The sequence below is a fragment of the Triturus cristatus genome, chromosome 1_1 (assembly GCF_964204655.1).
Source record: "Triturus cristatus chromosome 1_1, aTriCri1.1, whole genome shotgun sequence".
NCBI classification, from domain to species: domain Eukaryota; kingdom Metazoa; phylum Chordata; class Amphibia; order Caudata; family Salamandridae; genus Triturus; species Triturus cristatus.
This window is the reverse complement of record NC_140579.1, coordinates 512,435,303-512,449,376: the sequence shown is the minus strand read 5'-3', so window position 1 is coordinate 512,449,376 and position 14,074 is coordinate 512,435,303. Positions and strand designations below refer to the sequence as shown.

Genomic DNA, 14,074 nt, shown 5'->3' with positions numbered 1-14,074 from the left:
TAAGAACAAAAAATACATGTGGTGAGATAAGTGAGCAGCCCGTGAGTAGTAAAAGGAAATCAGCCGATTTCCTAACCGCAGGCAAGTGACTTAAAATGTGACTTTTTGTGTACCTAGGATAAAGATTATTGAAAGTCACAGTTGAAAAACATCTCATGCTCTAGAACAAAATTGCAGTGTATCATCAGGAGATTAGAGATGTAGGTCGACGACGTTTCGATCCCCAATTGGATGGTGGGATCTCTTCAGGACTAGCAAGGTGATGGAATGCCTGGGAAAGTGTGTCTGGGTGGGTAAAGAGGAGGGAAAAAGGAAAAAGGGGGGAGAAGGGAAGTTATAAAAACAGTAAGGGAAGGTGATAACAAGGTGTTGCGCAAATCAGCATAAGATTGTGCCGACGGGGGAGGGTAGTGTATATACTAAGGATAGAAGTGGTTGGGAATAGGGTGAAGGAATTGGAACGTGAGGAAGCAGGGGGAGGAGTGGCGGTATAATTGAAGGAAAAAAGCGAGGGAAGGGATGAACAAGGAGGGCGTGGGATACGGTGGTGTCTAGGAAGAAGGGAGTGGGGAAAGGAATAAGGGAGGAACTTACTGTGAAGATCAATAGTTGGAAAGAGCCGTTCCAATCATACACGCTGAACAGGTGCAGCAGAAAATATGTCTCCTGGCGCGCGTTAGCCGGAAAACAGAACAGGAAAGGGAAGCGGTGGTCCTGTATTACATGAGGAAATGGTGAGAGAAATGAGGGTGAAGGAGTGTCAAATGGGTGTAAGAGAAGAAGGGGAAGGGAAGGTCAAATTTACCTGGAGAAGGAACAGTAGACAGCGAGACGCCGTCAAGAATGGGAAAAGTGGAGTGTTGCTCCTTAGAGCGCTCCTGTGGAGCCTAAACGGCAGGACCCAGTCGGGAGGGATCGGGCGGTAGTTGTTCTAATGGCGGGAAAAAAGGTGGAAATGGTCAGTAAATAGCCGAGAAAACCGAATATAATAGAAAAAAACAGTGCGGTGGCCGTGGTCGAGGTGAGGTCGTAATTACCTGAGAATTTCCAAGAAGGTTTTGAGCCATCCTAGGTCTGGATGAGGGGCAGTTAATGCCCGCGGATAAGCAATCCTTCGTGCCGGCAGGGGTTAGTGGCAGCCAGTGATGGCGGATCTGGGGGCGGGAATAAAGGGGAGGTTGCTATTCGGGCGGACAGGACCAAGGGGTAAGAGGAGTCGATAACCGTGAAGAAGGTGATCGTGTTACCTGAAAGGAGATCAGCTGAGTCTGCAATGCGAAGGCGATGCGTGAATGGAGGTTACCGGTCTGCTACGGGTGTTAGACCGGAAGGGGCAGTCAATTTAACGTCTCCTACGTAGGAGAAGGGGGCGTATCTTAAGTAAGGGTGGTGTGGAAAGGGAGAAGGGACAAGGGAAGGGAGCAATGTATAGTGAATGCAGAGCAGAGGGTGCAGTAAGCCAAGGAAATTCCGGCGTACAGTGATAAGAGAAAAAGAATTTTAAGTCAGAAAGGGCCAGGGAAAAATTACGAAAAATTCCAGACCTCAACCCCATGCTGTCCCCACCTCCTTTATCTTAAAACTCCTCAAAATTTGCTTGACTAGGAATTTCTTTTTATTTGATGGTAACTACTATCAACAAGTGAAGGGTACCAGTATGGGAGCCGTTTTTGCTCCAAATTTTGCCATACTTTATATGGATTGGCTTGAAACACATCGCATACTATCCCCCATGAACCCCTTCAGAAATTCCATTCTGGAATGGAAGCGGTACATCGACGACATTTTCCTGATCTGGAATAACAATGAAGAGAACCTAACTGAATTTAAAGATTGGCTCAACTCACACTGTAATGGCCTCAAATTCACCTTGAGTAATAGCAAAGATGAAATTGCCTTTCTTGACCTATCCATTATAGCTTACAATGGCGGTCTCTACACTACACTTTATCGCAAACCCACAGAAAAAAACACTCTACTATCCTACAACAGCCATCACCCCAGAGCCTTACGAGACTCCCTTCCCTACTCACAATTCCTTAGGATACGCCGCAATTGTTATCTTAAGGAAGACTATTTTTTGGAAGCCTCCATCCTTTCCAAAAAACTGACCAACAGAGGCTACCCACGCAAACTAGTGAAAAAAGCACTCAAAAGAGCATGGTATTGCCCAAGGGAGACCCTACTTAGTCCCAAAGAGAAAAGAAGGGACGATAAGATAGTCTGCGTGACCACTTTCTCACCTATCTCTAACACAGTTAGGAAAAGCATTCTAAAACACTGGCCAACAATCAACGCAGGTAGCTTGAAGTTTGAACGCCCCCTTTTTGCTTTTCAAAAAAAGCAAAAACATAAAAGATCACCTCGTTAGGGCCGCACTCCCTAATAAAACTAAGGACCAATCCCTCAGAGGTGCTTGGGGTTTACCTCCACTATTAGGCCATTTCAAGTGTGGGAACTGCAGTGTGTGTAATTTCACTAAAGACAAAAAAAATTGTGCATGGTAACACTGATGTCACTCTCTCACATTTCTCAAATTGTAATACTGCCAATGTGATATATGCTATTACCTGCCCCTGCGATTTGATTTATGTTGGACAAACTACTCAAAAGATCAGGATTCGGATTTGCCAGCACAGAAGTCGCATACGCTGCAAAACACCCAATGCGCCACTTGTGGACCATTTCATCACCTTAAACCACACGGAGGACGACATCAAATGGCAAGTCATTAACGTAATTCATCAACCCGTAAGGAACACTAACATTGCTGCTATCCTGGACAAAGAGGAACTAAAATGGATAATTCGTACTGACAGTTTACATACCGGGCTTAACCGCCTGGAGGACTGGTCTAATCTTCTGTAATATTACCACTGTATGTTAATGCTGTATTTCTACTGTGACTGACTGTAATCCCACGATAATCGAAGCCAACTTCTTTTACCCCGCCAAAACCCCACCCTTGCCATCAGTGCCTCACTACTTTCCCCCCCCCCCCCCCCCCGAACCCCTCTCTCCCTTTTCACCCTCCTCATCCTTTCTTACTTAATTCCCCGTCCTTCCATCCTGGAATTTTTCTTGATTTTTCCCTGGCCCTTTCTGACTTAAAATTATTTTTCTCTTATCACTGTACGCCGGAATTTCCTTGGCTTACTGCACCCTCTGCTCTGCATTCACTATACATTGCTCCCTTCCCTTGTCCCTTCTCCCTTTCCACACCACCCTCACTTAGGATACGCCCCCTTCTCCTACGTAGGAGACGTTAAATTGACTGCCCCTTCCGGTCTAATACCCGTAGCAGACCGGTAACCTCCATTCACGCATCGCCTTCGCATCGAAGACTCAGCAGACTCAGCTGATCTCCTTTCAGGTAACACGATCACCTTCTTCACGGTTATCGACTCCTCTTACCCCTTGGTCCTGTCCGCCCGAATAGCAACCTCCCCTTTATTCCCGCCCCCAGATCCGCCATCACTGGCTGCCACTAACCCTTGCCGGCACGAAGGATTGCTTATCCGCGGGCATTAACTGCCCCTCATCCAGACCTAAGACGGCTCAAAACCTTCTTGGAAATTCTCAGGTAATTACGACCTCACCTCGACCACCGCACTGTTTTTTTTTATTATATTCGGTTTTCTCGGCTATTCACTGACCATTTCCACCCTTTTTCCCGCCATTAGAACAACTACCGCCCGATCCCTCCCGACTGGGTCCTGCCGTTTAGGCTCCACAGGAGCGCTCTAAGGAGCAACCCTCCACTTTTCCCATTCTTGACGGCGTCTCGCGGTCTACTGTTCCTTCTCCAGGTAAATTTGACCTTCCCTTCCCCTTCTTCTCTTACACCCATTTGACACTCCTTCACCCTCATTTTTCTCACCATTTCCTCATGTAATACAGGACCACCGCTTCCCTTTCCTGTTCTGTTTTCCGGCTAACGCGCGCCAGGAGACATATTTTCTGCTGCACCTGTTCAGCGTGTATGATTGGAACGGCTCTTTCCAACTATTGATCTTCACAGTAAGTTCCTCCCTTATTCCTTTCCCCACTCCCTTCTTCCTAGACACCACCGTATCCCACGCCCTCCTTGTTCATCCCTTCCCTCGCTTTTTTCCTTCAATTATACCGCCACTCCTCCCCTGCTTCCTCACGTTCCAATTCCTTCACCCTATTCCCAACCACTTCTATCCTTAGTATATACACTACCCTCCCCCGTCGGCACAATCTTATGCTGAATTGCGCAACACCTTGTTATCACCTTCCCTTACTGTTTTTATAACTTCCCTTCTCCCCCCTTTTTCCTTTTTCCCTCCTCTTTACCCACCCAGACACACTTTCCCAGGCATTCCATCACCTTGCTAGTCCTGAAGAGATCCCACCATCCAATTGGGGATCGAAACGTCGTCGACCTACATCTCTAATCTCCTGATGATACACTGCAATTTTGTACTAGAGCATGAGATGTTTTTCAACTGTGACTTTCAATAATCTTTATCCTAGATACACAAAAAGTCACATTTTAAGTCACTTGCCTGCGGTTAGGAAATCGGCTGATTTTCTTTTACTACTCACGGGCTGCTCACTTATCTCACCACATGTATTTTTTGTTCTTAGCAATTGTATTATAATTAAATCGCCTTCTGAATATAACATTAAATCCAATTTTTGATTGGAAAATTGTGATATTTAAATTGTATCTAGATTTGAATGGGACCTTGTTTCTTCTAAATAATCTTGTACCCTTGGTCCCTTCTGATCAATAGGGTTTCCTTGTTTCTATTTTTTGTTATCCTTAAAACAATGGCAATAGTTTAAAGCAAAACACACGTCAATCAAATAACCCCCACTATACATATGCACTGCACCGCACATAGCACGTGGTGCTGTAAAAGAGCTGTGCAGAACAAGTACAGTCTATAGGCAGGCCTATCATGAGCCAATGACAACTCCCACAGTGCGCAATTCCAGAGCCTCGATCCTTCGCCAGACCACCTGATGGCAGACAGTGTAAATACTTGGATCACACAAGCCACACACGGGCACCACACTAGACTGCACGAATACAACATATACACTGAACTAACGGCAGTTCTGGCAATAAAAGATATGCGAGGCGGCAGAGTGTGTACAGGTTCCACAAATCTTGACCTGTGGGCAGAACTCCAGGAATTGCCGTTAGGGAGCCGCCCTGCCCACAATACTAACCAGCAACACAGGGATGAGAAAGCCAAAATAGAGAGTATTTCAACTACTTTAAAGGAAACCATATAATTAGCAATCACTGCCGCACAACAAAGTCAAGGACTCAAGCCAAAGACAGCAGACAAGGACGAGAAAGGTGACAAAAGAAACGTGTGGGAAAATAAACAGGCGTGGTAAACCAATATACAGGAATACTGGCAGCTTCCCGGCAGGGGTAGCGGCATCTTTCCATTTATGCTTTTCTACTACAGAATGTCAATTTTAGGGGAGTAACATCGGAGAAAATCCAGTGTTGGGTAGTAAGAGAGAATACTACTCAGAACCCCATGCAAGCTTTGGCCAAGGGTTTTCACCCCAAAATAAAGACAGAACGAAGCTCTAGGGGAGCGCATTTTTCAGAAACACTTCCACTTTTCTAGATTTAGGCTAATGCCCAACATGATGCTATGGTCAAAAGCTCCTTACACTGGGAAAGATTCACTCAGACACTTGTCCTTAAAACAAAAGTCAACTACATCTTCCAGCCCTGCAACGACTTTCAGAAGGCAAAGTGTGCAGCAGCAGCAAACGTGAATAAGCATAAAGTATTTACATAGTTGGATGGTCAATGTCTACAGAAACTATTATGCAAGCCATTATGTATCCTATGACGTTTAAAAACCTTGAGCGTTATCACTGGTTTCGAAATCAAAGCAAAGCATGCTGTATATCTATGGAAATACTCGCTTAGCTGTCGGCATGCACAGGTGATACGTTTCCTTTGAGGTACTAATAATCCTTCGGGATGAATCCCCATGTTCTCGATTATCTAAGCTATTTAATTTTGTGTTATGTAACGCTGGAAATACAGATTTGAAGCTTGTAGAGTTAATCATAGTTTAAGGGGTGATGAAGATCAACACAAATGAAAATGCCATAATTGTATTGGAATGCTGTATTGTACCCTACATGACGGCTCAATAAAGTTTGTTAAAAAAAAATTAAAAAGCTGTCGGCAACAAAGAACGGTAAAGTCTCCAGCAAACAAATCACCAGAAAGTTAACAGACTTCCAAATAACGGGTGATTAAATTGGGCCTAATGAACAACAAGAACCTAACAACAAGAAAGTGAACGAGTGGTGTGCACTCGATGGGGAAAAAAAATACGAGACTTCTCTATCTTAGAGTCTGGGAGGGCTGCTTGCTCGGCGGGTTTAATTGTGTTGGTTCAGCTGGTGAGGAGTGAAAGATTGCACTAGGCCTCTTGTTAAGAGCCTTTCATGCGTATCTGACAAATGGCTGTTTACATTCTGCTGTTTTGCTTTTTAAGTACAAATTAAAATGTTTTATACAGGGGTATGAGAGGCAATATTCAAGAAAATTGTATATAGTGAGTGCAACAATTCGGGAGAAACAAAGAGAAAATTCACGTAGTTGTTAAGGTTCTTTTGATTTTTATTCACGGTGTGCTCTTGATACAGAACAACGCGTTTCCCCCAAACAAGGGCTTCTTCAGGGCTGCAAGGGTCATACAATAAATAAGTGCTGTCAGTATTGTATCATTGCAATAATGTCTTTTATTAAGACTGGTGCAGCTAAAGGGTGACATCCTAATGTGATAAGAAAGTTAGAAATAGTGAGGTAAAACATTGATCAGGAAGGAGGGGGGACCCTTTATGCGGTGAGGAAAATACTAATTTACTTTTGTGGAACCAAAGAGTGAGCCAAAGACCCGTGTCCAAAACCGGTGGGTTGAAATTTGGAAAAATCAAAATGAAAAAAGCACCTTAGCAAGAAGTAACACATAGGAAAAAAAGGAATATAGTAAGAGTCACAAAAAGAGAGCACCAGAAGGGCTGATGATAGATAGATAAATTTATTGTTTAGTTAATAAAAACCGTAACAATATAACATTTGTTAACAGTGCATGGTACCTATGAGATCAGTTAAAAAGTATAATAAAACAGGTACTTTTTTTCATTGAGTTTTGAGCAGTTTCCTTGTGCGAATAGCCAATGTGTCAGTAAATTTAGGCTATTACCTGGAAATAGTTCTGAGGTGCCGTCGTACTAGTAACTTAATATTAAAACATACATACTTGCAGTTTGATTATAGATAATATATTTGCATTAAAAGGAGCAAGTGTGTACAACAGCAGCAGGGTGAGCAGGCAAGTTCATTGTTCGTTCAAAGGGGCTATCTTGTAACTTAAGTTAAGTCCTTAAGGTCTGACTGAGACGAATCCGTATCTCATTCGGAGTTAGGAGAAACGTTGATGATTTTTTAGTCAGTTACCAAGCTTTTTAAGCATTTTTGTTCAGCAAGCGTTAAAAATTTTGCTAGGCGGCAATTTAACTGAGTGTTTTCTGGGTTAAAACATGCAAGTACCGCTTGTCTCCTTGTTCGAATACCCATTATGTTGAATAGGTTTTTTAGGAGTTTCTGCCGGTCCTGAGCCATATTTTTGCATAGGCAGATTAAATGTAAAATGTCACCTTGCTTAGCTTTGCACAGGCTACAGGAGTCTTGACCTATCTGCCGTTGCCATGGCGGAAGATGTTGGGCACAAGGCAGAACTCCCAATCTGAACCTCATAAAGCACATTTTTGCTGCTTTAGAGTACCCCTGATTAAAGTATGTTTGTGGGGTCAGGGACATATGTTTTCAGAGTCATCCAGGCATGGGCTCTATTAGAAAAGGTTGCCTTGTCTTCAATCAGTGACGCTTGCTTAATGACCTTCCAGGCTAGTTTTTTAAAAGCGTGGTATCCAATTGGGGTTTCCCAGAGTTCCTGTAGTTAGTGTATTCTAAGGCTGACTGAAGGTAAGCTCTGGCTTGGGAGGTTTCTCTGAGTTGCAGTTCTTGCCACAGCAGACTGTTAAGCATGTGGGATCGAGAGCTTTTGATCTTAAACCAACAGATGATATATGCACCTTGTCTGGCAAGATCTTGTCGCAGGAGCCCGAACTCCAACCTAACCTGGGCTGGAGAGATGTAGTTCGGAAGACAAAACATTTGTTTGTAGGCTTTAACCTGGAGGTTGTCTAATTGCTTAGCATCTCTACCCCGCATTGCTTCACTACCGTATGCAATTGTGGGAAGAAGTGTCGCCTGGGCTACCTTTTGTAAGGGAGTCAGGAGCGGCCCCGTACGTTTGTGCGCAAGATTTTTCAGAGTTATGGCCAGAAGGGCTGATGAGGAAAAAAGAGCTAGTTGAAAAGAGGGGCGCTTACCACGGTAAGTAGAGAGGCAGCGCCTCCAACTAGAGTAATCGTTAATGAGAAAGTCTGGTCCGGATTGGTACTGGATTTTAGAGAGTGTAAACAAAACCTAACAATGTAGAATAGAGAAGAGAAAGAGAAAAAAAAGGAAAAAAAAAGAGAAAAGAAGAAGAGGAGGGCTATATCAAAGGAAAGTTACGATCAAAAGTCTGTCTAGGTCATGAGAGCAAGGGAGCCTACTAACCTCTCAGGTGTTAAGACTGGGGCGGTCCTGGAGGAATAAGGAGACTCAAATTTCTCTCCTATGGGCTGATCCGCGGTAAGGATTCAGTGTTCTAAACAGGAGAAGAGATCAGGCTAGTTTAATAAAAAAAACATGTAGGTGAGGATAAAAAGTAAAGTCAATATTAGACAAAGTATTAGGAAGTGAGAACTACTCATTAAAAATAGCCATCCTACATAGGCGGAGAACCTCAAGCTTACCAATGGTAAGAGAATAAACTGGGTGCCAGTGAAAAAGATATGCTAAAATCAACGCGAGACCAGAAAAATTAATTCTATAACACTCTGGGTTACGCCAACTCGTGAGCAAAGGAAAAATGTTTTTATTAAATGGCCAAGTCCCCAGATTTATACGTTACGGCTGAAAAATAGGCAAGAGAACAAGGTAGCCAAAGACATGACCACAACGTGTTTTTGGTAAAAAAAAAAGTAAAGTAGATAACAAGGCGTCTAATGAAAAAAGTAGGCAAGAGAACAAGGTGTCCAAAGACATGACCACAACGTGTTTTTGGGAAAAAAAAGTAAAGTAGATAACAAAGCGTCTAATGAAAAAAAGGTTGGTATGGTTTAAATTCGGGTATGCGGTAAGTATACTTATTAGCAAGTAGCTCCAGGGCAGGCAGAAATGTTACACGCACGTAGTGCACTTGGTATGTCTCATAGTTTAAAAGACAGTGTTGCTGCTTGATTGGGGCGCAGCGACCGTAAATTTATATAATGTATAGGGTAAAGGACACCGCAAACTAAAACAGAAAAAGTCACGTAGAATAATAAAGGTAACCCATGTGGGATCTTAGAGTAATGAACAAACAATATAGCGTAATCCCAGAAGCGTATACCAAATCGTAGTATTACGATTCAGTTTGTAGTAGAAAGAAAATAAAAAAAACGGCATATAGCAGGTATATGAAAACACAGTAGGCTGTATCTATTATACGAAAAGGTAAAAGGCAACCCAAAGATCTGTGATAATGGATAGGGAGGTGTGTATACTCCAAAACACAACTAAAAACCTTCTCAAGTGGAAAGTTACAATAGCGCAAGACAAATAATTTAATAAAAGCAACGCACTGCAACTAAAGTATACGTACGGCTAGGTTCGAAACGCGCAGCGACAGCTTACTTGTCAAAGTGAGGTTCCGTCAGGGTTCGGGCCAATAATGCCAGTTCGTCCTTGTAGAGGAAAGTAAACGGCGGTAAAGGTGGATAACCCAAACTTAGTAGAGAATGGCGGTGAAGTACTTCCGGGTGCACGTGGTACGTGATGGTCAAAAAAGACTAGACCGTCAACATGCCGTCTAGTCGAAGTCATAGAACCTGGTAAACAGTGGACCCAGCGAAAAAAGACTACCTGTAGCGGGGTAAGAGAACCTTGAAGTATGATTCTACAAATGAAAATGCTTTGTAAAAATGTATATCATGTCAGTACATGGAATGCATTTTTACGAAGCTTTTTCATTAGTACTTAAAAAACAAAACAGCAATTCACTCTAGTATCAACACAAATGCCAGTCCACGGCCACGACAGCTGCGAGGAGCAGGGCAGGCACAGACAGCAGTGGCCCCTGTTTTGAGGCCCCCTGGGAGGGAGTGTCCAATTACATAGGCAGGCTACAGCGTGCAAAACAGATGGCACACTGCACTTCAATTAAAAGAAGTGCAAGCAGAGCGAAATAACACTGTAGTTGGGTGCCGCTGTATCGGGAGTACACAGAAGTTAGCAAACAGCCAACAGAAAGGGAGATAACAACAACACTACCACAACTAAGCCTATAGCAAACGGAAGACAGATTACATTAAATTTAACCCAACATACAGATTACTTTATATCTCGCTGAGATAGCGCATGCATACGCTGCCAAGGCGAGGCCTAAAAATTACTGGGTTACGACCTTTAAAGATTTTAAAACATTTTGGTGGCTTAGTAACTCTCTCCTGGAGAAGGCCCCGTATGATACATTTTACTACAACAAATAAAACGCAGAAATGTGATCCAATTTTTTTTTATTAAGACTCACAGGTAGAAGAAGGTGTCGTTATAGCCCTTGATGGTGGGCACCTGGGGCAGGCGCTCGCTTCCCTCGCCTCCGGCGCATGAAAGGAGGTGGTGCAGACAGCGGCACTGCTTCCCGCAAGGGATGACATAATGGGCGTGGCTTTCGTTGCGTGATAGGCTACATTGCTTTGGGCCCAGGTCCACGACGATGGTGGGAGGTCTTTCTTCGGACTCCAGATCTGACCTGTGCGAGAACTCCGTCAGGATTCCCGTGAGCAAGGCTTGAAGGAGAAACTGGAACCAAGGGCCTCCCACACGAGGCGCCATGGTGCGACCCCCGTTCCCTCCAGGGCCAGCAGGGGGTTTATCAACGGCAAAACGGTTCAAAAGTGGCTGCAGAGAAACGTTTGGTGAACTGTCACCGGAGACAAACGGCGCGCAGAAATAACGGCGGCACGCAGGCGCGCAACACCCATTGGACTCACAGGGCTTCCCCCCCCCCCCTCCCCCCCGTCGCGTGTGGCAGCCCGGGATGAGACAGCTTCCCGGCGCACACACAGCCGCACCCGAGCACTTTACAGGTCTTTAAAAGACCATTTGCATGTTAATGAGGCATCGCTGTTGTTTCACCCCTTCTAAGAGCCCCTGCAGCTCCACTCTGCCTATGGCTTAAAAGACTCAGCCCCCAACCCCCCCCCCCCCGAAATTTGGCTCTAGTTGCGCCTCTGGCGGCACGTCAGTATGAAATCCTACGTTATGTTAGAACCGTGCTGTTAAAGAGCCATTCTCTCTTTATTTTATTTATTTATTTTATTTAATGCGTTTTTATATAGCGCGGACTTTACCCGAAGGAGTCAGAGCGCTTCACAATAGCAGCAGTAATGATACATAAGGAGCAAAAAATACAAGTGAGCATGTTACAAAATCAAACGGTACGTTACATGAGGCAATAGTGACAATTGTGCAAGTATCAAGGGCAAACAAAATACAAGAGGTAGCAAACGATACGATACAAACGGAAAAAGTGATGTGTGCAGGTTACAAGAGCATACAAAGTACACCTAGAGGTAAAAAGTAAAAAAAAAAAAAAAAAAATTTGCAATAAATGCCCGACACTCAGAACAGTAAAACAGAAGTTACGTTACATGAGGCAGTGGTGGCCATAGTGCATGTATCAAAAGCAAACAAGATACAAGAGGTAGCATACGATACGTTACAAAAGGAGAAAGTGACGTGTGCATGTTACAAAAGCGATCAAAATACAAGTAAAAGTATAATACTGCAATATATGGCAGACACTCAAAACACAAAACACACTGGGAAGGCACTTCTATAGGCATGGAGAACAGAATTTCCTATAATGGAAGGACTTCCTTCAGAAAGTATAGGGCGTGAATTAAATTTGGAAGTGTCTTTGAAGGAGGAGAGATTTGAGATCAGTTTTGAAGGCCTGGGAAGAGGTGGTGGTCCGGAGCTGAGGCGGAAGTGAGTTCCAAATTCTCACCGCGTTGCCTGAAAAGGATTGGGCCATCGATCTTTCCTTCTTGAAAGTGGGAGGTTCAAGCAATAACTTTTTTGCATTCCGTGATGGTCTGGAGCCACCAGAGAGTTTCAGTTTATCCGCCAGGTAGCGAGGGGAGGATGAGTGCAAGGCTTTGTGGGTGATACAGACAGTCTTGTAGATAGATCTTGCCTCTATGGGAAGCCAACGGAGGGTGGATAAAATGGGTGTGATGTGGTCGCTTCTTTTGGCCCCCTGTATGAAGCGAGCTGCTGAATGGAGAACAGACTTCAGGGGGAACAGGTGGGACTTGGGGAGGCCAGTAAGAAGAGAATTGCAGTAGTCCAATCTGGAGAGAACCAGCGATTGGACCAGGGTTTTAAGGTCGTGCTCTGGGAAGAAGCGACGAATCCCCCAAAGAAGGCGCAGTTGGTATCGAGCAGACTTTGCAATGGAATCGATGTGGGAGAGTAGATTGAGTTTTTTGTCGAGTATGACGCCAAGGGATTTTGCGCTCTTGACAATGATGGGTTTATTGTTCAGTAGATTAATCTGATCCCTCCATGATTGCACTGGGGGAGGAGAAAGTGAGGAGAAGAGGAGGAGGAATTCAGTTTTGGAGGGATTCAGGACCAGTTGATGAGTTAACATCCAGTTTTGAATGGAGTCAAGAGTAGAGCTTAGGAGGGAGAGATCGTGAGTGGAGGCCACCTTAAGATAGATTTGAGTGTCGTCCGCATATAGATGATAGTGGATCCCAGATTTACTCAGGAGATTTCCCAATGGTTCTAAGTAGAGATTGAACAGTGTGGGTGCAAGTATAGAGCCTTGAGGGACACCTTGACCGACCGCTAAAGGAGATGAAAAACTGTTCGCTATTTTGATCATTTGGGATCTATCAGAGAGGAAGGAGGCAAACCATTTGAGCACAGTGCCCTCCATGCCCATTCTCTGTTGCAGAGTGTTAAGGAGAGTATTGTGATTGACAGTGTCAAAGGTCAAGAAGAATTAGAAGACAAGACTCCCCTGAATCGAGTATCCGCAGTGCGTCATCAATCACTAGCAGCAGGGCTGTTTCAGTGCTGCAGTTTTGAATGAAGCCGGACTGGAAGTTGTCCAGAAGATCATTGTCCTTGATATGGCGAGAGAGTTGTTTCGCTACACATTTTTCTGTGATTTTCGCAAGAAAGGGTAGGTTAGTGATGGGACGGTAGTTTTAAGGGTCGTTCACATCAGCGGTGGGTTTTTTAAGCAGAGGGGTGACCTGCCCAGTTTTGAAGGAAACAGGAAGGGAGCCTTGACTGAGGGAGAGGTTGACCAGAGTGGTCCAATAGGAGAGAGAATGGGTATAGAAGTCAATGGCAATGGCACTAGGGATGGGGTCAAGAGAATGGTTAGAGGGCTTTGTATCGAGGATGCATTTAAGTAGGGCATCATCAGAGATGGGGTCAAAGTTTTGCCAAATGGTTAAGGATTTGCGCTCCTCTGTAGGGGTAGGATGAATGACCTGATCTACAAGTGATTTCACCTTTTCATCAAAGAATATAGCGAATTCCGCTGCTTTCTTTGTGGAATCCTTCAATTTGGAGGTTGGGGGAGAGCTGTTTGGGTTCTTGATGAGGTCGAATAGTTTTTTGGGTCTATTTTTGGCTGAGTCAAGGAGGGATTTGAAGTGCAACGCTTTTCCAAGGAAGATGTGCTTGTGGTACTTGGATCTTGCTGAACGAAGCGTGGCCAGATTTTCGGTGGAGGGCGCTTGTCTCCATTGTTTCTCAAGGACTCTTAGGTACTTCCTTTCTTCATAGAGGGATTTGTTGAACCAAGGTGCTGAGGGAGTGGGCCTTTTCTTTTTGCTTTGGAGAGGAGCGACATTATTGATTTCGACTGCAAGG

General features: G+C 44.3%; 1 protein-coding gene across 24 annotated transcripts in view; it reads right to left on the bottom strand.

Annotated features, from left to right (window-relative positions):
* The window catches only part of LOC146870509 (leucine-rich repeat-containing protein 37B-like), a 1,537,525-nt gene extending 1,526,362 nt beyond the window's left edge, over positions 1-11,163 (bottom strand). For 13 of the 24 annotated variants that reach the window (XR_014978279.1, XR_014978281.1, XR_014978282.1 and 10 more), the window contains exon 1: positions 10,704-11,163. Coding sequence is in view for 10 of the 24 variants with exons in the window: in XM_085643006.1 (XP_085499132.1) it covers positions 10,704-11,008 (305 nt within the window). In the remaining 14 variants the exon portion in view is untranslated. Of the gene's footprint in view, positions 1-8,647; positions 8,739-9,776; positions 10,276-10,703 lie in introns of those variants that run through there. The other 11 variants (XR_014978291.1, XR_014978287.1, XR_014978283.1 and 8 more) reach the window with 5 other exon arrangements.
* Positions 11,164-14,074: the final 2,911 nt, after the last annotated feature.